Source organism: Amphiura filiformis, chromosome 9 (genome assembly GCF_039555335.1).
Source record: "Amphiura filiformis chromosome 9, Afil_fr2py, whole genome shotgun sequence".
NCBI classification, from domain to species: Eukaryota; Metazoa; Echinodermata; class Ophiuroidea; order Amphilepidida; family Amphiuridae; genus Amphiura; species Amphiura filiformis.
In genome coordinates this window covers 39,829,953-39,857,010 of record NC_092636.1, presented here as the reverse complement: position 1 = coordinate 39,857,010, position 27,058 = coordinate 39,829,953, and the positions used below count along the sequence as shown (strand labels likewise).

Here is a 27,058-nt window from a genome sequence, read left to right as displayed (position 1 = left end):
TATAGATGGCTTCCTTTCAAGTCCTCCTTTTAAACCAAAGATTATTATAGATCATGTAAGAAGTGTACCATTACCAAGTAATATTCAAGTATTGAAATGTCTGAATACATTAATGCTACATTCCTTGAGTTATAGATGCCTTGGCAAGATAGCAGATGACCAAAATATAATTCAAAGTTGAAAATTGTTCTGTTATACTTATAATAATTATAGGCTGAATTAGTTCCTTAAAAAGAGTATGTATCAAAGCTGAAGCACACATTTTTGTGTAGCACATTTGTCTTTAATTAACACTTCAAAATAGGGAAAATATTTCATGTGATTAAGAATCAGGGGTGTGATTCAAAGCTTGTGAAATATTCTGATAGTAGAAAATCCTGAAACACAGCGTGAAGTTGGGCTAAAATACCCCAAAACCGTAACGGCCTAAAAATCAATAAAATTGCTTAAATTTGGCCACAAAAAATCCTGAAATAAGAAAAAATCCTGATGAATCACACCCCCGAAGAATGCAAGTTTTGAAAGTTCCAAGCATCTCAACTCTTCTCAAGCTTATTTTACTTGAGTTTGAGTCGGGGGAGGATAAAAGTGTAGGAAAACGGATCCTGCATTGGATTTTAAAATCTTTGCAAGCTTTGAGACATACCTTTTTTTGGCCTAAGTGAAGCCAAGTGTTATCTGAAGACTTACTTGAATAATATGTGTTGAAACATATGTATTGTCTTAAAAATTGTGTATGATGATAATCATGGAAAATTTCTTTTAATAAAATGGAAATTAATTTCTAGGTACATCTTTTCTTGGTGTGTTATATTGTGTGTCTTTGGTGGATTTCATCATCTTTTTACAATATGCACCCGTTCTAGGGTCCATACCACTAATTCATGCTGTTAACAGGGGTGCGATTCTTCAGGATTTTTCCAGATTTCAGGATTTCCCATTACAGTGTGTCCACTCTAAGTGACAACATGCTCGTAAACAGCATGTTGCGTAGTGCTGCATCTCTGCTGCACGTATGCATGCCTTCAAAGTCGGCACAATGTGTATGTCCGCGTCGGTACTTTGTACTTCTGCTTTTGTCCTCCAAATATGCCAAAATTAGCTTTCAAATTCAATGCAAATGGAGAGCTATCAGGAGAAGCCATACAGACACGCTGTTATTGTTGGTGGCAAATTGGTTTGATATATCCTAGTGGCAGTAGAATATAATGTTAAGTGCTTTGACAGCTGGCTAAGCTGTTAAAGGTTACATTTATAGCCATTGTTTTTATTTTTTAAATCAACAAATGCAGAGACAAAATGTATAATTTGCAGCATAGTTTATTTTGAAACAAGATTGTTACAACCTTAAAAACATGTATTTTACAAAGATACCACACAAAAAAAGAACATTGAAAGCTTGCACAATAAATAAACTAAACTAATTTTAAAAACTTAACTAATATGCATAAAGGCAAAAAAAGCCTGTTTTACGGATGGACAGACTTTCCAAGTACAGTCGGTCAGTCCAGATTTTTTTCCTGGAGGCTAAAATGACCCCAAAATATCACCCAAATTGTGACAAATTTGGCAAAAATTTGATGTTTTTGAAAATGTTTTCACAAATTTTCAGTCAAAATCAATCAATTTTGGCCAAAAAATGGTTGATTTTACATGTTTTTAGCACACAAAAAATTCCCACAATGCAAAATCAGGGTCAATCGAGCCCGTAAACCAGGGTGTTTTCCCCGTTGCCTGGAGCAGCATTCCAATATTATTTCAGTAATATGAATGAGTGGAATTGATTAAAATCAGTAAACAAAGCTTTTTAACCATTTCAGCAGTCTTTCTGTATGCAGCTGCACCTTAAATATACTCACAAAGGCACATGTTAACACTGTAGAGAGGGTCTGTATTCTAGGCTGTATTCTAGGCTAGCTTTATTTTCATTATAGGGTTAGGCTGTTGGCATTAGAATACAGCATAGTCACCCAGGTGGATTATGTTGTCAACCTAATATGTGATGCGATCAAGAGCAAAATCAAAATTAATTTTTCAAATTCATTCGATGTGCCATTTGCAGAGGTTTATTTTGCTAAAAACTCCATCATAATTGGACTTAAGGTTCCAGAGATATGGTCATGTTAGTGTTGCACTGAGCAATAAAATACAAAAGAAGTTGAACAGTGAACACTATATCTCAAATCAATATTAGTGACAAATGACTCTTGATCACATCACATTTGACAATTACATGAACTCGTGTTTCGGGTATTACCTACAAACCAAGGTTAAAACGACGGTCAAGTCAACATTCATCAATCTTTGGATACAATTTATACTTAAATATATTTGTTTATAAACATGATTGTTCAATAACTTGGGTATGCATACATGGTTAGTAGAAGTTGAGGGTAAAAAAAAGCAATTTGGATGGGAAAAAATCTGCAATTATTATATTAGGATGACACTGATGGAATGCAGACAGTCGTCCAGCGTGTACTACCCAGTCACACAAGTATTATTTCACCATTGTGTCATAATCAGTGTGGTTTTTGTCAAAATCCTTTTGGGGTCCAAGTATTTTACATGTTCAGTGGCATATCAGGGTCAGTTGTCTGATGGGGCAAAGACAAACAAATCCTGGTGGGCATCACTTTGGTCCTGCGTTACTGTGAACATTTTCAATTGCACACTTAATTTTCTGTTTACCGGGCTCGGCCCCCCTCAATAATTTGGGTGTGTGGGCTCAAATAGCCTAACATGGGCTCAGCCCCCCTTAATAATTTGGGTGTAGATGCTCGAATACCCTTCAGCCCCCACTTATTCCAGGTGAAGTAAAAAAATATGATCAGAAAAACGGCTGTTTTTTACCTATTTTTGACAACTTCTGACTCTCAGTGGGAACACCTCCTTGGCTTGGCCACCCTTAGAACAGGTCATCAAAAACATTGGGTTTTGTCAGACCCACATCCCTCCCCATACTGAAAATCTTGCGGAGCTTCTGCCCTGGTATTGGTACTTCTTAATTTTAAAAAAGAATTGTACTATTTCTTTAATGTTGAATATTGCACTTAAATGTTGAGGAATTGACCCTGCTTATGTTGCATTAACTAGCCCATAGACCCCCTATATTAACACCCATGTGCTATTTCATTTTTCATTTGTTTAAATCCTAAAATATGTCAAAAAACGACTTGTCCTTTGGCATCACATACTTGTTCATGCTAGGCATGAGCACACAATAATGAATGTCAAATTTGAGGTGGGATTATTTTCTTATTGTACAGCACACAACTAATCAAGCACATTGCATATAAATTAAGCAATCAAGTAGAAGTTATCAGGCCTGTCAAGTGGTCATATTCACAAGACAGTAATGCTTAAGCTTAGAGAGTTTTCCCATGTATAGATGAGCACAATCATTTAGGCCTGTATACACAAACGAGTTACACCGGGTCTAAAGTTAGACCTGGTCTAAGTGGAATTTAGTCCCAGGAGAAATGACATTTCCTGTACATTTACTTTTGAACTTTTCATTTAAATTTTTAGAATTTGCTAGCCATTCTAGGAAGGAAATAAGAGTAGAGGACCATTCCTGATGGAACTAAATTCCACTTAGACCAGGTCTAACTTTAGATCTGGTCTAACTCTTTTGTACGTACATATCTTAAGTTTGTTGGGTCTATGTTTCTCCCTATACATGCAAACAAATCATGCACAGTATTTACATATAAGCAAAACATATCACAGCTGCATATTGGAAAAATATTTCATGGATATGACCACACAGTGCACAAGATAACTTTATAGTCTTAACTCACACTACCTTGTTACATTCCAATGACCACATCATATATATCAATTTACTTTCAAGTTACATTCAATGGTCCAAAATCGGTCAAATTACTTTTTATAACAACTTACATTACAATTCTTGTTTTTACACACATATCCAATCATGAGTGAATAAAAAATAAAATACACAAGATGAATATTACCCTTGATCTATGGTAAAAATGTTTGCTCGCTATCAGCATTTGAGCATGTTGCTTGAGCCTGGTCCCATCAGAACCTAAGTGCGTCTCCACATGGAGCAACTGTTTAAACAAACAAACAAACAAACAGACTGATCCAAAGCTTTGCTATTATAAAATAATAGTTTACTGTTTCCATCACAACTAAAAATGTGGACTTTTTTTATAATGGCAAAAAAATGAGAAGCTTGTTATTGTTTGCTTGTTTGTTTTAACACCGTCCAAACCTTAAGACACAGAGGCTGCAGATAACAAGCAAACACATTTCCCCCCTTATGGATGTCCAATGACATACAACCAAGGTGTTACATAATAAAACTCTTTCAGTCCAAGCTAGTTGAAAGACTCCGTAGATCAAAATCTCTTATCATTGAACTTTAAAAAGACAACACATTCTGTTTTAATATAAGCCAGCATATTTTTGAGCAGTATGTTTGAACCTGATTCCATCAAGACTCAAGCATATTTACGCACGGAACAACCACTTGGACAATAGTTTTATGCACAATCCAAAACTCATTGGTTATTAATTAATGGCTTGTAACTGAACAAAAAAAAAATCGCCTCACAAATATTCCTAGATCATAACTTACGAGAAAAAGTATATTGTAAGAAACAGCATCATAATATATGTGACATGTTATGGCAAAAGGAATATAAGTCACTCCAAGAAGCATCTCACTAACTTGTCAAACTTACAGTATATCTTAAGAAACTACATCATACACATGAAATTGTGACAAGTTATGGCAAACAGTATTTTAAGCTGCTCAGAGAAGTATCTTCTTCTCTCAGTTGCTATTGAGCATATATGTGACACGATCAAGGGAAATGAGTCGGATGTCGCTAATATTGATTTTGAGATATTGGCAAAGAAAGTGTTAAAATTCTTTTGTTTTATATTGTTTTCAGCAATTGATAAATTGACATAACTTTGCAATGAAAAATCATATCAACATGAGGTTTTCAGTTTCTGAAAGCTCTAATGTCCTCTTTAGAAACATATGCAAAACTCATTTTTGACCAGGGTCGCAGCCCTGACATATGTGACTCATTCCCCTTGATCATATGTCACATATATTTTGTTGCATCGTTATGTGTGATATTTATCAACCTATATGGTGAGAAAAAAATTGTACATGTGTATATCCATATCAAAAGAATTCACTTGTCAGCTGCTACACAGGTCTCTTTTTACATAATAGCTAGGAATAAATACCAGACTCATCTCAAGTGGAGGTCACTTCAAATCATCTCCAAGTCACATGGTTTAGAAATGTTCTCTGTATTCCTAAGCCATGTGACTTGATGATGATTTGAAGTGACCGCCACTTGTATTTATTTCAAGCGCACACATAGCTGCCATCAAGTGCATCCGTTTGATATGGATATACACATTTTACACATTGAAACCAATCAATCTACAACTTCTAAAGAGAAAATGAGTCAATAATCCATTTCTATTACACAATTCATGTGGGATCATGGTGGGATTAAACTAGTTTTAGCTGATGCTAACCAAAAAAGTTTTTGTCAGTCCCTTCATAGAGTATCTTTTACCATAACATGCCACATATCTTAGATGATTTTTTCATATAATTTTCATACATTACTCCTTCAATTAAAGGTTGACAACCACATGGTTATTAATCAACCAAAGATGATTGGAATACTTTGATGGCAGTTTGTTTATCAAGGCCACATAATGATATGATGACTTATATACATACAATATTATGGTCAACTCTAAACATACATTCATGTTAAATTGATTACACATACCTGTTCAATATATTGGTCACTAAACTTGCTTCTAATGATTCATTTTGCAAAGACTTAACCCCATGAGAACTACCTGCCGATTGGCCAAAAAGAAGATTTCATTATTAATTGGACCAATCAGCAACATTGTTAGAATAATTTCACCACGCACAAAATTGGGGTGAATTGACCAATCAGAGGTAATGTTAGATTGGCAGGTAGTGCTCAGGGGTTAAAATTTTTTTCAAATGTGATTGACCAAGAGGAAACACTTGTGTACTTGATGCAACTTTTTATTTATCAAAGGTCAATTGCACATCTTTGTGAAGCAAACTCTATTTTGTGTCATATATATTGGATATATAATTGGCCCAGTGCATATTTCAGTCCTAAAGTGAATCCCTACATTAATTCTAGCCCATGTGTTTGACAAAAAAACCACATAATTGAAACAAAACCATGTTCTTGACACAAACAAGTTCTCAAACATGTTCTTGAAAGAAACATTATTCAAGTGATGAAAGATACTAGTTGCTCATCTTCCAAGATGGACTCTTCCCTCTATCAGGACTAAAGATAACAGGAAGGATAGACTATGCAAGCTGAATAGGTAAGTATTTAGTCTCAAATGCAAGACATACCAGTAAAGAATACAGGAATAAAGAATACAATTCAGGTCTACTGATATGTAATTATTTGAGAGGACAATTTGTATTTTTAGCATATAGGCAATTTCTGGTCATGGGGCTATTGTATAAAACAGTTACAATGTACATGGGTCTATGGTAATACACAGGAGAAAGCTGTCTAAATGTACCAACTGATTTGCTCATTTAGGAAATTAACACCATTTGTCTAATTACAGAGGTAGAAAATAAGAAAAATAATTTCTACCTCTGTGATCTAATATATCATTTTTGTATGCAACCAAATATGGGAAATATATGTACTGGTTTGATACCTACATGCCCACTCAAACAGATGATATGCACATGTTGATCTGCAATAAACATCTACATAGTGATAATAGTGAATAATACTGATAAAAATTCAAGACTTTAAAACAAGAATAATGCTGTGCATAAAAATGATTTATAATGGACATTTTGCGCACACCTTACATGCATGTACATGGTGGCAAAAATCCTACTGTTTACTAGAAAGCAATTTGATTGCATTTCAGTCTACATTTAATGGGTACAATAACATTGACATGCAACATATTTGAACAAATGATTTATATAATACAAACATACATTATAATACTGCTGCCCACACATAAAAAAAATGCAATATTCACAAGTAAATAATAAAGCAGATCCTGCTCTGGGCTATTCCAGTTGAAATCCATACACCCCCTATGAAAGACATAAACTTAATCTTCCACACAGGGTCCACACAGGGAGTGTGAATTTCAAATGGAGTTACCTGAATGAGTGACTCTATTTGAAATCTACAACCCCTGTATGTACGTGTGGGAGAGTAAGGTCAGGTCTTCCATCGGGGTATATTATGCATTTCAATTGTAATAGCCCAATTTTTTTCTGTGGGAGGGAATATACTGGCTGTCTTACAGCACTTATTGCAAGTTACAACTAATAGCAAAATATAATAGCACAGGAGATTTACATAATTTTGCGTACCTGGGGGGATTGTAAGCTCTTTAAAGGCAATCGGTACCCTTTTATGATGTTGATGAATAAGGTATATGACTGGACATGGTTTTGTTCATGTTCAAATGACAAATATCAACATACTTGTAGTTTAACTTTTTTCATCAATTTAAGGGCTCTGGTAGCAACGTTTGGACAGTATTTTTTGTGGGTCATGAGAGCACATCAGACTTGTCGAATTGCATTCTGAATATGAAGAATGTCCTTCTGATTTCAATTTTTTTTTAATTCACGATATAGTACACATTTTATGGCAAATGATTAAAAATTGATATTTTTGATATTTAATGGTCCTCAAAGTAAACTTTATAAATCTAATGATATGTACTAAAAGTGTATGTAGCTGGGATGAAAAGCCGATGATCAATTGAAAATTGTGACCTTTCGTATTGAAGATATGGATTTTTTTCTCCAAACACCAACAAAAAAATTCAATATGAAAGGTCAAAAGTTTCTTTTGATCATCTGCTTTTCATCCTACCTACATACACTTTAAGTACATATTATTAGATTTAGAAAGTTTACTTGAGGACTGTTAAATATCAAAATTAAAAAAAATATCAAATTTTAATAATTTGTATTATATTGCGAAAAATCTAAACTATTTGATATCAGAAGGACATCCTCATATTCAGAATGCAATTCGATATGTCTGATGTACTCTCAGCTCCCACAAAAAATACTGTGCAAACGTTAATATCCGATTCCTTAAAACAAAATCTTACCTAACCATTAATTACTTCTAATTGAATAAGTTTGAGAAGTTTGACAAATTATAACCTGCTTGAATACAAAGACAAACAAGAAGACATTCATTTTGGATCCCATTATCTTGAATTAAAGACTTTCTTCTCAAGTCTCGATACACATTTATACTTAACAAATATACAAATGTAGAAAGTATGAAAGAGTGCAAAATATCATCAAATACAATTTGTACAAATAGTTTGTGTTAGATATGTACAATTATTATAAAATAATGCAAACTATGTAAGACTTTTCAGAAGTGAACAGCCTTTGTACGAACAATGTAATTCCCAGACCTGAGCATTCTGCATCAAGACCATTAAAAACAAAGGACACTAGTTATTCCAGTTGAAATCCATACACCCCTATGGAAGACATTATATGACTTTAATCTTCCACAGAGGGAGTGTGAATTTAAAATAGGGTTACCTGAATGTGTGACAACTTAATTTGAAATCTACATGTTCATCAGTGTACATTGTACACCCACTGTGTGGAAGATTAGCGTCATGTCTTCCATAGGGGGACATGGATTTAAACTGGAACAGCCCATTCTGTGTACAACAATACAGTATGTGGCTCTTTACAAGTGTATAAAGCTCAATAAGAGTTTGTCTCAATAAACTCTGTCAATTGCTTTTAAAAATTATGATTTTGTGCATCAACTTTTAAAATCTGAAATTAAAGTATTTTAATTTTGATTTGAAAAAAATAAAAATTAAGCCATGCAGGGCCTCCTAAAAAAGCTAAAAACAAAATCAAAAAGAAATCCTGCCTTATTCATCAACTTAAAAAGAAATTGTATTTGTTTTTTCCATTTTATTCTGAGACAAAGATGGTTTTTTTTAAAGAACAACTTACTCACTGATATCATAACCAAAACAGTGTTGAATGTTACAAGAACTTTGTGGCTGCAATCATATGCCCTTCCTGAGTGTTGAGTGTATGGTTTTGTTACTTTAACTCATTATATTCCATGACCCAGAAAAGTGAAACAAATAAAGTAAATCCCTTTTTCTTGATCATGTGGCACTGAATCAGGGAATGACATTAATACATGCAAGGTTGTTCACATCTGAAAAGACTCGGTATGGATCGATCAGTACGTAGTTCATTCTTTGTGTGTTTCTCTATTTTATTGGTGCATGTGAAATGTATCCTACATCCTTCATTGGGCTGTTCCAGTTGAAATTCATATACCCCCTATGGAAGACATGACTTTAATCTTCCACACCATGACACCCATTCAAGTAATCCCATTCACATTCCCTGTGTGGATGGTTAAGGTCATGTCTTCCATAAAGCATGTATGTATGGATTTCAACTGAAATAACCCATTCCAGATAATACTATGTAGAGTCCACTGGCATGAGAATGATCATCTATAAAAACCTGAAGTGTTTGAAAAAGCCTGAAAAAGTGTGTAAAATTGGGCTAAAAAGGCCAAAAATGGGCTGAAATTAAAAGAAAGTATGGATATTTGGACAATAAAAAAAGCCGGAATTCAGGTTTAAACCTGAAAATTCTCATGCCATTAGAATGCAGGAGTCATTATACATGCAACGGTGGAAGATGCACTCACAAAAATTTAAACTACATACTGCCCATATAGTCCATTCGGCTTCTTCCAGACAGTAGCATCCGTGTGATACACACATGATCAAAGACAGCTCATCATAATGTGGCACAAAGTGACTGTGCCCTACAGATACCCCACCTTCAAGTGGTTGCGCATCTATCACATGTGGATGCTACTGTCTCACAAAAGCCAAATGGACTATTATAGCTAAGACAATGATGGTACAAACCAATCACTGCCTTATTGTTTCCCTAAACTGACTAAATAAGGTGGTGTGGAGCAAGGATCAAGTGCAAAGGTCAACTGTTGCCTGGCAACCAGACTCAGGTGGTGCTAGAAAAAGGCGTCCATTTTCACATGTGCAGAGTTCAAACACTCCTTGACTGTTACTAGTACCGGCACTTCCTGTGGGTAAATTCTTAAGTTCTATCCTAGGTGAATCTAATAAAATCTGCAGAAACAAGAAACAAATATAGACAATAATGATAAGAAAACACCCAAATATTATCAGAAAACACATATATAATGATTTAAGGTCAAGTTAAAAATGAAAGATATGAAAGTTAAAAAAAATCTTATCCCCAACAATTTCCTTTTTAGTACTGCTTTATAAAACAACCTATTTTAGTATTGTGAACAATACATCACTGGTTCAAATCCTGCATCAGCCAAATTGTTCTGCTCCACTTCTTTATCTAAATAAGAATGTTGAAAGGTCCTATTCTTTACGACCAAAAATTACATCAAAAAGCTTGAAAATGAAATTACAGGATTTTATATCAAATGGTGCCTGTTAGCTACACCGCTCAGTTGGCCAATATTGTTGATGGGTGTCACAGCTTTGTAAACAACAATAGTTAAAGATTCAAACATGGAGAAAAGAAAAGATATTTTTTGTCTTTTTTTTTCCATGATTTTTAGGGTCTATGATGTGTACAATTTTGTATTTTCCAATGGATATTCACTTTGACTTATCTATATGCTACTATATCAACTGCATGGGCTGCTTGGTGCACATAGTGGATAACTACTAAGGTTAAACAAAGGCGGTTAACCATTCTGTGCTCCAAGAAGCCCATGTAGTTAGCTCTTTTGTGCTGCAAACAGTCAATACTTACTTTGCCTTGTGTTGATTGGAAATTAAGGCCCGTTAGGCATGAGGCTGTTATCTGGCCAGCTCCGCCACGAAGTTGTATACCTTCAGGTGCTTCTATATTTAATTTACCTGTTAATGATTCAATACTGCAAGGCAAAGAAAAATGTCAATGGTCAACAATAAAATCAAATGATAGAATGCGGTGCATGTAATTCAATCAATTTATATTAATTTAATAAGTGTTTATGTGGGTAGTATGGTCAGAAAAGGTGACATTTGGAATAATGCTTGCAATTAAATTTGATGCATCATATTTCAGTATTTGTTTCAATGTATTTTTTATTCTTACACTAATTTATCAGAGAGAAAACTATCAAGATATGGTAAGGCTAAAGTTTTAATATGTTGGTTTATCAGGCAAAAACAACAACAGATTGTTTGCTTGTCCTCGTCTGGACGACTGTACCAAACATTCAGACAGAAAACTTTTTGAAAAAATCTTGACTTATTCCATCAAGTAAAAAAAAATCGTCTGACAAAAAAAATAATTTCTGTGTCTCAAAATTCATGAGTTCATGCTTGCCACCATCAGAAACAGATGCGTAGCAAGGTGACAAAAAATGGAGCAGCCAAAGGAGCGACACATGTTACAATTAGCAAGTTTTAACCTAAAAATTCAAAAAATGTTGCTAATTTGCAAAAAAGTGGAGTGGACATGGCCGCCCCTATGCTATTCAAGAGCCATTCAATACCACAATACATCTTGTGTACCTAGAACATAAGAAACGTACATTTCACATTTTCAGGATGCATAGCAATTTGCCTACAGACACATTCAATATATAACAGAGACACATTAAAATTTGTTGCACTTTTTATCATGGGTTGGGGGTTGAGTTTTTTTTTGATGGGTTGTCCCCATTATAGTTTATGATTGCTATATATTCACTTACCTTAGACTTTGACCAGATTCAGCTATTATTGAAGGTGTTTGTATTGCACTATCAAACACTGCACCTTCTCTACCTGAAATAATTAAACAAATAAAGAAAATAATCATATCATTCCCTAATTTCTCTCTTGTCTCCTTTTTTCCCACATTCCTCATTCCGGGGCACTCAGAATTATACTTGTAAGCATCCGCATGAAAGAAAACACAGATTGAGGGTGGTTTTGAAAAGCAAAACGAGGATCTGCGCAGAAGATTACAAGATCTGTCTTACAAAAACAGAGTTTGCTAACAAGACAATAAGAACCGCCGGGCCAAGAAAATGGCATTCGATCGACAGATGCGCCAAAACGGCTACATCAGTAAAACTCTTTAGATCCCAAATTAAAACAAACCTTATGGAAATGTACACTTAATACCTCTTAGTTTTGATTTACTTAGTTTTATTTTTCTCCTTTTAAAACAAAAAAAATCGATTAAAATTAACCGATCTCTTAGCTTCTATACTATATTCACAAAATGTCAGCTTTCTTTTTGCGATATACGTGAGCATATGTTATGAAATCCTAATTTGTCTTACACTTATATTCTGCATGTTCTTTATTCATCATTTTTTCCTGCTTAGTTCGTTCTACATGAATGTATGAAAGAGGGTGGGGGTGTTTGTATGTATGTAATTGTATTTTATTAGACAAATTAAGAAACGTAGGCTAAGGTTAAGGGGGTGCTTGTTCAGGCCTTTTTGGCCTTCTGAGCATCTCCTCATTCAAATGTGTTGTTTAGCTGTTATTGTATTTGTGTATTTTGAATGAAATAAAGACTGATTGACTTGACTGACTTGACTTGATCTGCGATTAGGGTCTCAAAACGCTCATTTACTGGAAGGGGTGTTTTTTTTAAAGAACGACCCTCGCTTAGGGTAGGTTTTTAAAATTACCCAATTAACAGCCATTAGTATTGACATAATTATTTATCAAGTTATTCGACACAAAAGAGTGGTTTCCGAGCGATTTTACACACTAGATTTTTAATAATTCAGAGCCGACTTCAACAGCGCCTTGGAGAGCCAATCATCATCACTGAATGAATTCATACCAACACCTTGTTTAGGGGCAAATTTCAAGCCAATTCCTCGCTTTGGTTGTTTTTATTTGAGTAAAATCCTTGTTTGGGGTTAGTTTGCCAAAACTTTGACTTCCTCGCTTAGGGTCATTTTTGAAAGTCAATTCATGTGGATGCTTACAACTTTTATACATGAGTGGCCACCCCCACCCCCGGGATCATTCCCCCTTTCTTCCTCCTTCCTTTCTCTTGATGACACTTGCCACATTTGCATATTCCTCTTGGAAAATTGAGCAAACATTGATTGTGAACACTTTAAAATTTTCGGAGAAAGCGCAACATTTGAGGGTATGTGATGCAGCAATGGGCCATTCCAGTTAAAATCCATACACCATCTATGGAAGACAGGACCTTAATGTTCCACACAGGGAGTGTGAATTTCAAATGGGGTTTCAGTTTCAGTTTATTTCACCAGGATCAAAAAAGTTACAAGAATATGTGGTGTGGAGGTCAAAATGCTCGAATGTATCTTATCTGAATAGGTGACTCCATTTGAAAGTCACACCCCCTGTGTGGGAGATTAAAGTAATGTCTTCCATAGAGGGTGTATAGATTTCAACTGGAATAGCCCAAATAGGAGTGTCCTCCCTGAGTATCCACCATTTTAGTAACCCATGATTGAATCAGCATAGAGCTATACATCATTTACATAAGTTTATTTATGATATGACACCTCTAGGGTAAGCATTGGCATATTTAACAGATACATTATTCAGTTTGTTCCAAACAAGACAAACAAACTATGACCATGCATATTTCTTGTATTTTTTGACTGATTTAATAAATGCCTTAGAGGCACTTATTGAACTGGACATATTTTCCCGTGGTTATTATACATTCATACAGCATAGGACAACACTTTAGGCAATGGAAGGCTGTGTACAAACATAAAGATTTGTGGGTCCACTCAAGGCAATACAATGTACTGTGGCAATATGTTCACATGGACACAATATCTGGAGAAATTACTAACTTGACGTCTTTCTTATCATTTCAAATTGACTCGAGGATTGTGCCACAACACATTGGTCCCAACAGGATTCGAACCCACAACCTTGTGACCACCTTGAGTCTAACATCTTAACTGTTAGGCCACCATGCTCCCTTCAGAATGGTAGCATCTGTAAATGTTTGTAATAAGAATTTGAATTTAGGTAATCCAGTTGAAATCAAATCACAACCTATGGAAGACATGCCTTAATCGTCCATACTTTGGGTATATAACTTGCAAATGGAGTCACCCATTCAGGTAACTCCATTTAAAATTTACACTCCCTGTGTGGGAGATCAAGGTCATGTCTTCCATAGGGGTGTATGTATTTCAACTGTAATAGCCCTATGTACTCACCTGTAAATGTTAATTTTTCAGTTCCTATTTTTACTTCATTTTGGTCAGCATAAAATAACATGTTATCTCTAGTATCGTACACTATAAATCTTTCATTGTGTGAAACAAGGTTTCTATTTCCTGTAATAGCACAAAAAGAAAAAGGTAAAAGAAGTTATAATAATTTAAGCATTATACAGATGTGAGATATAGTGATAGAGTGTAGAACTATCTATGTTTTTAAATACATCCATTGTACTTCAAAATCATCTGACAATGAAACAGCAGACAGTATCAGCTCACCCATGAGCTCCCCTCCCCCTCAGATATTTTTTCTTATAATTAGAACCAGCAGTATACTCCTTGTAGCAGAGGCTTCTAAGTAGCTGAATTTAATACTCTTGTTACACACAGCGGTAGCTTGGTGTAAAGTCCCCCTTGTCTGAGTCCAAGTCTATCCATGAGAGTCCAGTGAAATCTGATTACAGTCCAAGTTATAGTCAAGGACTAGTCCATTTCAAGTGTTTGTCAGCATTTGAGTCTAGGATAACCAGAGCTCCTCAGTTGGGACACAAGACCCCTTTCCACCAACTTTACAGGAGACCTCCTTTTAATCCCACAACTGTCTATATGGAGAATGTCCATCATGTACAGCATGCAGTTAAGTAAGCTAAAATCAAGGTCCTGTCTTCCAGGTCAAGTACCAGTCTCATCCAAGTTTGTGTACATCAACATTTGATACTGGGGTAACCAGAGGCTCGCAATCAGGACACAAAGCCCAGTTGAGTCCCCCAACTGTACAGATAGTTAATAGAGAATGTCATGTATTTGTCTCCTTGGCTCGTAACATTTCCCCCTTTGCTACCCCTAAATTAAGAAAGCCAGGTAATGTCAATGCTGGTCCAATTCAATCTCTGAGTAAATTATCAACTTGATTCTTAAATATCTTGATTCCATTTTGGATTCAAGTCCAAGCTTGTAGGTATGCTAGGGTAAGAACTATGGTTAAAGTTGTGGTTTCTGAATTTTCTCATTTAATTGCATGCTCTCTATGTTGGTTCACCTCAAGTTCAGTAGTGACGTCAATGCTTTTTCGCGGTTGTGACACAAGCATTCAAACAAGCCTTACTTGTACTTGTGTGAGTATGCTCTGTGCGCGTTTCAAAACTGCGAGCAACGTAATACGCACCTACGTCGCTACCGAACTTGTTGCGAAGCAAGAGTATTATCTTCATCTTACCTACTACAAATCTTGAAGTAACATTTCCTAAACCATTACTCCTTGCATTGAGTGTTATATTTTGTGATGATTGTAATTGTAACGCTCTATTCTGAAATGAGAGTAATAAAATCATAATGATTAGAGTAAAGGTTTGGACAAGTACATAAAAATGAAAGGTTGAATGAACGTAAAGATACAGACAGGGCTACATAAACAGAGCGCAAGAAATAGAAGAGCAATTGATCAAAACATGGACATTACATTTACATTGGACAGATAGTAAAAGAGAGAGAGACAGCCTCCTCGGCCCCCACACTCCGTGCATTCGTGGACACTCGAATTCTGCTGAAGAAACAAAATCCATTTGGGTTCAAGTCCAAGTTAATTTTTCAAAACACATTCATGAAATTGCAAAAATAGGGTGTTCTTCATCTATGAATCTACTAGTAAAATGTATGTGAATATTCAATTATTCATCATGCTCATAATATTGCTCGAAAATTCTTATAATGGGAAAGAACAATGCACAAACGGTTGCAGAACTTGTCATATGCTTTTCTGTCAAGAAAAGTATACCTTTGAAATATTGTTTATAACATAAAAGAATATTGTAGAAGGACACAAATTCACAACATTGCTAAAAAAAGTCTGTTTTTTTCTGATAAGTTCACAAAATGAGATGCAAAAGGGGGTGTTTTCAAAGTTTGATGACAAGCATGAGTACCAGCGGATATACAGAGCCAGGGGGCTGGGGAAACAGCTAGAGTTTGAGAGACAGATACAAAGACAGAGACAGAGATAGATAGATATAGAGTATGATAAAGCTCAGAGTACTAGAGATATAGGGATACAGAGAGAGAGAGAGATAGATACTACTGTCCATGTTTTGATCAAGACAGAGAGAGAGAGAGAGAGAGAAAGAAAGGGAGGAGGATAGAGAGAGAGAGATGAAACCTTACTCAGTCGATATGTTTTTTATGCCTAAACATAAAATCCAGTCAATTTCACTGAAATCCAGGGACTGCAAACCTTAAAATATAACCTTGATCAAATAACCAAGACAAACAAGTCAATATTCTTCCTTATTAAGTGAAAAACACTCCCTTTCAGATCAATCTCACTTTGAGGAGACAGAAACTATCTCGTAAACAGGTGCTAAATTCTCTGTCAAAAGGAAGTGGCAAGCTATTTTAAATCTTTTACCGAGTAAAAGTACATGGTAAGTTTGATTTATCTCAAGAATAAATCAAAGTTTTCATTTCACTTGATTTATCTCACCGATACAAGACAGGTGTTGATACGATGAGGTCTGTTCACATGAAAGTTTAATCTATTTCAATCTAGATCTAAACGGGATTGAGTAAGTCACTTTACATCTACATTGATTGCATCTTGTATTCAGTGTCATTTAGGCTGTTGGAGTAGGTGCACTACAGTTATCTGCCTTCAATCTGGATCAGAGTTTTCATTTCTTTTTACTGAAGAGGTTAAGTGTAACTAACTGGAGCGGTTGTTGCACTGCAAAGCTGGACTCCGCTAGGGGCTTCAACAGGCTTTTGCGGTTTGCACTTATTAGGGGTACTTATTGGGGGTGCTTATTAGGGGCACTTATTAGGGGTGTGCTTATTAGGGGATGCTTACTAGGGACCATATCAGGGGGCATTTATTTATTCAAAAGGTTAATATAAGCAAGTTAAATGAATGACATATCATCTAAGCAGAAAGTAAGCATAAGCTGCTGGATTGCATAGCTGCTCTATTAGTTTATATACAATACATGGATATCAAAGACAGTGCTCAGGTAAAGCTAGACAGTAGACCACACCAAAATAGAGATGAAAAAAGCTAGGCTACTTTATCTGGACTGGGATGACCATTAATATCCCCTGGGTGCCACTCAAGTTTCAAAGCGTATACATGTGTGACCGGAAAAACACGAAAAAAGAGTCCTTTTCAAAGATTGAATGTGAATTGTGTGTGGGGGGTCTTAAATGGCTATTTTCTAGAAAAACTGTATTTTTTTAAATTTTATAAAATTTAAAAAAAACATGTAACAAGGATTGTATTTTATCAAAAAATTGTAACGGTGGTAACTTTCAAATATTTATTTATTCTTTTGTAACCAGGGTAACCCCTTCAGTTTCTGGTACTGATCTTCAAGGGGCCCTGATTATAATTAAAAAATCTCTGGTCACACATGTGTACACTATGAAACTTCAGAGGCCCCAGACTATTTTCAAACAAACAAAATAAGGTGTACAAGAATGGATATGGAGAAAACCACACATTCATGTGGTTTTCTCGTACAGACAAACAGGTAGCTATAACATGTCCCTTTGTATTATATCGAATATTGAGGGTAATGTTATTCCCCAGTTCCTTATTATAGGAACGCTTTATAGTAATAGGTATTTGTCAGTATGCTTAAGTCCCAACAATATGTAAAATGACATCAGTTTGGATGTGCTACTTACCCTTCTTGATCTTATTTCAGCTGTGTATATAGATTTGAGAAACTCTGCTTCACCATCCACTTTTATTCCATCACTAGTAATACGCAGTTTGCCCATTCCTGACTGCAATGACAAAAGAACAAAATACCATCATCAATATTGCCATCATCACTGTCGTCATCATTGCAGTGTGCCACCATCACTATCACCATCTTCACTTTATCATACTCATGACCATCAACATTATCATCATAATTATCATCATCAAAATCATTGTTATTTTCATCATCATCATTATTATCCTCTTCATCACACCATCATCATTGACATGATGAGCATCTGCATATTTTCACTAAAAGATCACTTGTTTACAATTGTTTACAATTCCTGATACTGAAAGACCCCATTAACTTTATTTGACCTGGTCTACATGTAGGTCGTCTGATTTTATATGAGAACCAAGTACTTGCTGCTGTTGCTGTGACTAATTGAAGTAGAGCTAGCTCAAATCAAAAAGTTCTGCATTTGTCACTTTTACAACTTTAGAGGGGAAACATCAATATTTACCAAAAACAAAACACAACCAAACAGTAAAATAAGGCTAACATGATTTCTGAAGGTGTTCATTGTTTTAAACATCAATATTATTGTAAGAAGCAAGTTAAGGCTCCCATACTTCCCTATATCTTCCCCTCCACATTGAAATCACACACTTTGTTCTCTAAAATGTGTTTCTTGCTCAACATCTCACAATATTACGCTTTGAAAAAAGTCTTTTTAAAGTCACAGGAAAACAAATATTGCGATCCACTCAAGATTGAGGTTAAGTTTCCTGTAAGACGAAGAAGTCAAATTTAAAGCTGCACTCAAATACTTTCAGAAAAACACTTAACGAATACACTTCAATTCATTCAATATTAAATGTGGTAATACACCAATGCCAGTATGTATTTGCTGCAATCTTAAGATAGCACTAGAACTCCTGTGAGGTGTGCTTTTTACCAAGATAACACAAATCTGCTATCTACTGAAGATTACACCAGTATATATTGGTGTGCTATCTACTGAAGATAACACAATTACAAAAATATATTGGTGTGCTATCTATTGAAGATGACACAATCACAACAGTATATGGGTGCTATCTACTGAAGATGACACAATTATACCAGTATATTGGTGTGCTATCTACTGAAGATGACACAATTATACCAGTATATTGGTGTGTTATCTACTGAAGATGACACAATTGCACCAGTAAATTGGTGTGCTATCTACTGAAGATGACACAATTATACCAGTATATTGGTGTGCTATCTACTGAAGATAAGATGACACAATTATACCAGTATATTGGTGTGCTATCTACTGAAGATAGCACAATTATACCAGTATATTGGTGTGCTATCTACTGAAGATAGCACAATTATACCAGTATTGGTGTGCTATCTACTGAAGATAACACAATTACACCAATATATTGGTGTGCTATCTACTGAAGATAACACAATTACACCAGCATACTGGTGTGATATCCACTGAAGATAACACAATTACATAGTAGATAAAGGGTGAGAAACAGACCATTACCATAGATAATCGGTGTCTTGTTGAGGTATGGTTAGCATGTTAGTCGCTCGAAGGCGAGACCTTTTCGGGTCTCGCTCGGAGCGACTAACATGCTAACCATACCTCAACAAGACACCGATTATCTATGGATTTGGTCTGTTTTGAACCGCTTATCTTACATATACGGCGAGCAAAAATAAACGAATTTGTTGTAAAAGTGTATTCATTTTCCAAAAAAACCAAATGGAAAAAACTGATGTATTATTTTGTAAAAGTTGTGGGGTTTTCCCAAAATAAAAACACCTCGAGATAGTGTAATATTCTTCCTATGTGTCCTGCGTGCGAGTCTATTTAATGACAAATGCAAGTGATTTAATCAAATCAATACAGAATTGATCTCAATTGACAATTGTATTTGAAGTGGTTTGGTAGGTTATTCACTTGCTTTAATCCGCTGGAGTTTATTCACCCCGTGACCATTGTTATTCAAATGATTAATGAATAATGCAAATTATATAGAGTTGTCAACGTTTGAACTACAATCTGTTTCAACACCATGAAATTTATATCTTAGAAAAATGTGAGTATAAGCAGACATTTGAAAGGCCTAGTAATGTTGCGTCCAATGGTGCTCCCCATTATGGGTAGGTCACAGTAAGGCTTTGCACCCCCAGCCTCTTGACTTGTAATGAGTACCGCAGGTTAGTTTGCGAAGCTCCCCTGGTCGGGTAGTATCCCGGGGGTTCTTGCCAAGCAGCAAATTTGCATGGACCGTTGAGCATTTTTGGGTTGGGCAAGGATAAAGGCAGATTCCCTTCTAAAAACCAATGGCAAGTTTATATGCATGTACTGAGTTTACATTCAACGAAACGGTAACTTTTTATTTATGAATATTTACTTCGTTATGCTAATTAAAATTTAATTTGCATAAATCTAACTGAGCACCAGTGGTGTTATATGAATTACTGTTATACGGACTGCAGGAGCCCTCTATAATTTTCTCTTGCCATGTAACATTTGCATTTAAATCGAGCTGTAAATGCATTTTTTCCAAAATTCTATCTGAGACTAGTAACCAACTCAGATTCAACATGTATGTTGTGATCCTTTCCATAGTGTTTCTAGAATGTCCATGGTATTCCTTTTGTTTAGCTCGCTGCCCGAGACTGTTATCTTGAGCTATTGTGTTGATAACGGTCTCTGGGCAGCTAGCTACCTCCATTACTCTAGGTAATGGTTGAGGCAACGAACCTCAAACAAAAGGAATACAATGGATAATCTGTGAATAGAAAAGGGCTAGACGTATATACCAGTATGTTGGTGTGCAATATACTGAAGATAACAAAATTACATCATTATATAGGTGTGCTATCTACTTGTAGATAACACAATTACATACACCAGTATATTGGTGTGCTATCTACTGAAGATAATGCAATTGCACCAGTAAATTGGTGTGCTATCTACTGAAGATAACACAACTGCACCAGTACATTGGTGTGCTATCTACTAAAGATAACACAACTGCACCAGTACATTGGTGTGCTATCTACTAAAGATAACACAACTGCACCAGTATATTGGTGTGCTATCTACTGAAGATAACACAACCGCACCAGTAAATTGGTGTGCTATCTACTAAAGATAACACTACTAAAGATAACACAACTGCACTAGTATATTGGTGTGCTATCTACTGAAGATAACACAACGGCACCAGTAAATTGGTGTGCTATCTACTAAAGATAACACAACTGCACCAGTATATTGGTGTGCTATCTACTAAAGATAACACAACTGCACCAGTATATTAGTGTGCTATCTACTGAAGATAACACAACTGCACTAGTATATTGGTGTGCTATCTACTGAAAGATAACACAACTGCACCAGTAAATTGGTGTGCTAACTACAAAAGATAATACAATTACACTGGTACATTGTATATCAGAGTATCATCTTTTGAAGGCAATGCAATTACACTATTATAATAATTAGGATGGATTTTGCTCCATGAAACTGACATTTTGTCCTTGCCCTAAATTTAAGCAGTGCTGACCTTCAAAGGCATATTATCAACTTTACCTTTCTTAAACTGAAGAAGCATTTAGATTAGGGTCTATTTATATCTTGCTATCTAATTGTATACTAAAATGATGACTTTCAAGTCCCAGGAGTAGTTCCCAGATGCCATTTGTAAGCAATTTAGATTATTGGTTTCCTTAAATGTAGGCATACATAATACATGTATAACATAGTAAGAATCTCCCCATAGGTCACTGCATTTACAGTAGGGAAAAGTTGCAATAGATTTTCGTTTGTTTGTTTAGTTATGTCTGACAGCAGCATAAATTAATTTGAGTAATGGGTGTTTACGCTCACCAAGATTCTAAATTTGCATGTATGTATGTATTCTCTCTAAAAAACGCCCCATATTAAAAACGCCCACATATATTTTTAAGTAAAAGCGACCAAAATGCAGAAATTACCATGCCATAGCATGAAGGTAAGCTTAAAACTGACATTTGTTGGGCGTCATGATCGCTAAAGTGGCTGACCCGGAAGTAATCTGCGACAAAAATAGAACTTGAATTTAAAATTCAAATAAATGACAACCAAAGTCACTATTAAAATTCAGGTTTTTTAACTGTGATCCAACTACGAGTTAGACACTGTGCACTGATTATTTTTAGCCATAGCACCTTTTAAAATGAATTTCCCAGAAATCATTGCACAGCATACCATATCTGGGTTATAATAGAAATTGTATGCTGCCAGAAAATATATTATCAAGACGAAAGTATGACATGGAAGAACTCCCCAATTGTAATTCGTTCATTTTTCTAACATCAACGTCTCGCCATTTGACTACCTTTTTCTAGCAGCAAATAATGCAGTTTTTGCCCAAAGTAATGCACATTAAGGAAATAGCATTTTTGTTATTCTTTGAAACGCATCCATAAATATGCATCTACTTGCAAGGAAAATCCTGCGCTGTCCTCACATGTTCCGCACAATATACGGAAATATCAGCACACTCCGTATATTTTTCTAGCCTCTTTTCTCATTGCTCGCTCATGAGTACATCTTGCGATATGAAAGCCTCAAACAAGTTTTCTTACACTACCATCAATTGCATATTTATTTTACCCTTTGTATAGGGTTGATAAAAATGTTCGACCCATTTTGTGGGCTAAATGCTTGAAATGATGCACAAATTTACAGAAATATGCCCAAAATATAGTTTTGTCAGAAATCAATTTTAAAGGGCATTTTGAGTTTTGAGACAAAATTAGTCCAAAATTGTTTTATTTTCTGTGGATTTCATTCAATAATAATCATCATCAATGTTTTCACGCTCAAAGCTCAATAGTAGCCCAAAAGTTGTGAAATCATTACAGCTATTTTCAAGTCAAAGGATGATAGTTCAAACATGTCTAAATCACAGGTTTAACAACCATGCCTAAGATGCCACGCCATCATTTGCTAAATAAGCTCTACTAGCTAGGCATGGTTGCTTAGCGACTAATTTATGCCAAAACAATTGCATTATAGACTTGTAACTGATATCTTAGATACAGGAAACATGTAAAGCACACCTATATAATGTGTCACTGACACTAGGGGTACCTAATCGTAAGACACTGACTTGTGAAATGCAATGCATGTACTATCCATTCCAACAGGCAGGCAGGGACATTGTCAAGTTGTGATCTTTTCATATCAGAAAAGATACTAGGATCTCAAACAGTCTCATCTGTAAAGGCACAGTTCTGTAACCATAATATGCTTCTATATTCATAGATTGACCTTTCAATGTATAGGGTACACAAACTCATACTTCACCACTTGAGGTCACATTTTGAGCTATGATTCTTAATGGAGGTTTACAATTTATGCATTTGCATAGTTAAATAGGTTTAGCTAATTAATTAGTTATGCAAATATTCAAATTAAATTGACAGATAAATGATAGCAATATTATGTCTTTAGTTTAAACACGCTTTCTTAATTCTCCTAGAAATATTCCTGGAAGTGTACCCTTCACTTGTATCAAGTTTATCATTGATTCAATCTAAATCAAATGTATCTCCCAAAAGGGCTAAATGGTTAGAGTTAAGTTAAGTTTATAACTATGATCTTGATGATGTAAGATGAATTACAATTTGATGTGCTTATTGTCAGATGTGCATTGTAAGGTACTTTATTTTAGATATTCTGAATACTAGTAGCAATTGATCTCATTAGTATGTGTATTCTAAGTAAAACAGCATTGTCTAAAGGAAACCTTTTGATTTTCCTAGAAATACTGCACTAATTGCAAACTATTAATTTATGTATTCTAAGTAAAACAGCATTGTCTAAAGGAAACCTTTTGATTTTCCTAGAAATACTGCACTAATTGCAAACTGGTGGTGCTCAATCTCATTTAATATAACATAAAACAGTATTGTCTGAAGGAAACCTTTGTTTTACGATTATGTACTTTTCCAAAGGTATGAAAAATCACATCAATTAGAACATTTATTGAGAAACTTACTATCTTAGTTATGGCAGTATTTTGAAGTTATGGCCAAATTAGAGGAGCAAAATTGATCAAAAATAGGGATTTTTCAACTGCACAATATGGGAATCAAATGATCTCTAAATGTACCATCAGCATATGGTCCCGGGCATATGGTTTGTTAAATTGAATACCGTAAAACCCCGTCTACAAGCATATGGAGTGCTTCTGATGAAAGCTACATTAATCAGGGCGCCATTATGGAGTTTGAGCAAATAAATTACGGATCCAAGCATGTACAAACAAGTATTATTTTAAGACCAATCTTTTGTATTGGTATATTTACGCTTGCTTCGAATTAAGGTTGGTCTGAACCCTGGAATTACGGAAACTTTCGGGCCTCATAACTTCTAAATTGTTGGTCTCAAGTATATAAAAGTATACATATTTAGAATGGCAAAGACTTGATATGTTCATCTGTGAGGTCAAATTTGGGCCAAAATGGCACTTTTGGCCCAAAATCCAAAAAATAACGGTTTTGGCCCACTTCTTTTGTGCACCATAACAAAAAAATTCTTGGGCCAAATTTTTTTTTTATTTATTTTTAAAAACTAGTTTAAATTATCTAGGACTCGTTTTTTCATTTTTTTGAATTTCGACTAACTTTGAGAAATTTTGCCAAAAATGGTCAAAAATGTTGATTTTTCAAAAAAATCATAAAATTTTTTTTGGCACAAATTTCAAATATTTTTGGTGAAATTGGTCAAAATTCAAAAAATGAAAAACGGGTCCTAGATATTTTGATCTAGTTTTTAAAATTAATAAAATTAAATTTTGGCTCAAGAATTTTTTGTTACGGTGCACAAAAAAGAAGTGGGCCAAAAACCGTTATTTTGGGGATTTTGGGCCAAAAGTGCCATTTTGGCCCAAATTTGACCTCACAGATGAACTTATCCAGTCTTTGCCATTCTAAATATGTATACTTTTATATACTTTAGACAAACAATTTAGAAGTTATGAGGCCCGAAAGTTTCCATAATTCCAGGGTTCAGACCAACCTTAATATAGCTTTCATAAAAAACACTATATGCTTGTAGACGGGGTTTTACGGTAGTGTCTAATAATAAAACATTAATAACAATTTAATAATAAAACATGCAAGTTATTTATCATGTTTATAGGCCAGCACTCTAAAATTACCTTATATTTAGCCCTTTATTATGAGAAAATACTGTCATTTTCACACCAATTTGGATCCTCATAATGATAAATCCAACTTTTTCAAGGATAAACATCTTGACCAAGGACCTCAACCCTGACAAAGTTTCAGTCAAATAGGACAAACTTCATTGTTTTTACTTTGTCCACCAATACTGGATGAATCTGAACCCTGGTTCTTACAACATCTCAAAATTTTGTCCTTTTGGTGTCTTTTATTTTACCTAATTTTACGGTAAATTATGGTTTACGGTAAATTGGTTTATTTTACTTACCAATTTAGAACACTGGTGGTCACTGGGTTTTAGCAGTTCTCAGGGTATAGTGTGTTTAAAAGGCCCTATAGTAGGGCTAGTCTGAGCATGCATCCAACTTTTTCAATTGTACTTTCACACATATATCTCCAGCACACAGCATCACTTTTATTGAGTGTACTTAGAGTTCAACATCAAAATGTCCTGATGCTTGAAGATGCATGCATATAAGAGTCTGCCCTGGATTGCAATATCCTCAAATTTCCTGGACCCTGAAGCCAATTTGTTAATTACTTATCACATAGTCACTGTAAGCATTGTATCTCAGGAAATCAGATGGCTGGGAGTCAATGCTACGTAGGTGTACTATGTGCAGTGAAAATAAAACGTCAAACTTAATATTTACACTATAGCTTCAAATCAGGGAATTAATGCATGGAATATTATCAGTTTCTGTGAGAAATCTCACAGGAGATTGTGTATTAGATCCATCAGCCAATGTAAATTATCACAGATCTTGAGAGTTGGAGAAGTGTGGAGCTATGCACTATTTGTTCAAAACAGATTTGTCTTTTACACAAATCTACCCTCCGATTCTAGAATAATACAGCACTAAAAATTAAACAATGTCAAATCCCTAATAATTTAATTTAATAATTTTACTCCAGGCCCGTAACCAGGATTTATTTGGGGGGGGGGGCTGATTTTGAAGAAGAGGACGTCTTTTTTCAAAATTTGGACCTTTTTGGACTAGGTGGGGGGATTTTGAAGAAGTGGACTTTTTTCCAAAATTTGGAGCTTTTTTGACCCCCAAAAAGGCATAAAAACCCCTATTTTTTCGCTCCCTATGCTCGCAGATGGGACTTTTTGGGTCAAAAGGGGGGACTTTTTGGGGATTTGCCACCCAGCCCTGCCCCCGGTTACTGGTTACGGGCCTGAAAATTGAAAATAATCTCAAACAAATAACAGTGAACATATTTTCAAATTGTCAAAACTGAAACATTTTATCATATTATGGAAATTATCACTTAAATGGCATCAAAAGTCAAGTAGGTCACATAAGAGTAGGTTCAATATGCCAATGGCAATGTACTAGATATGAATCCTGTATCTACATTGACAATGCTTTATACTAGAGAGAGAAAGAATGATTGATTTTACTGCAGGAAAGTCAATTCTGTGATTCTTTGCAAAATCAAGGCTAACAAAGCCTGCATAACTGCCTACATCTTACAGTTTGAGAGCTAGCATAAGGGCAAAATGTCTTTATAACTGGAACATACATTTATGCCGCGTCCGTAATATTAAAGCTGTAATAGAGTATCATTCTGCCTCAAAAAAATTACTTTGTTATAATAATATTGAGCTACTTTTCAACATTGTTGTTAGGGTTTGATACCAACAGGACAAGGAGTCATAAGAACAATATGTTTGGTACTGAAACTGTATACAAGGTATATTGTGTGTATTTTTAATGGAGAGAGAAATAGAACCAGAGAAGGGTAGAGGCAAAAGGATGGAGAGTTGGACGGACTCAAGCAGCCAAGAGACTCTAGGAAAGGAAAAGA

At 35.1% G+C, this 27,058-nt stretch overlaps 1 protein-coding gene across 2 annotated transcripts in view; it reads right to left on the bottom strand.

The window, feature by feature from the left end:
- Window positions 1-8,000: 8,000 nt before the first annotated feature.
- LOC140160982 (zeta-sarcoglycan-like) overlaps window positions 8,001-27,058 on the bottom strand; it is a 91,811-nt gene continuing 72,753 nt past the window's right edge. For both annotated transcript variants that reach the window (XM_072184339.1, XM_072184338.1), the window contains exons 3-8: window positions 17,967-18,068; window positions 15,511-15,601; window positions 14,292-14,411; window positions 11,826-11,898; window positions 10,895-11,018; window positions 8,001-10,227 (exon numbers count right to left, since the gene is read on the bottom strand). In XM_072184339.1, coding sequence (XP_072040440.1) covers window positions 10,063-10,227; window positions 10,895-11,018; window positions 11,826-11,898; window positions 14,292-14,411; window positions 15,511-15,601; window positions 17,967-18,068 — 675 coding nt within the window. In that variant the 3' untranslated portion in view covers window positions 8,001-10,062. The remainder of the gene's footprint in view (window positions 10,228-10,894; window positions 11,019-11,825; window positions 11,899-14,291; window positions 14,412-15,510; window positions 15,602-17,966; window positions 18,069-27,058) is intronic.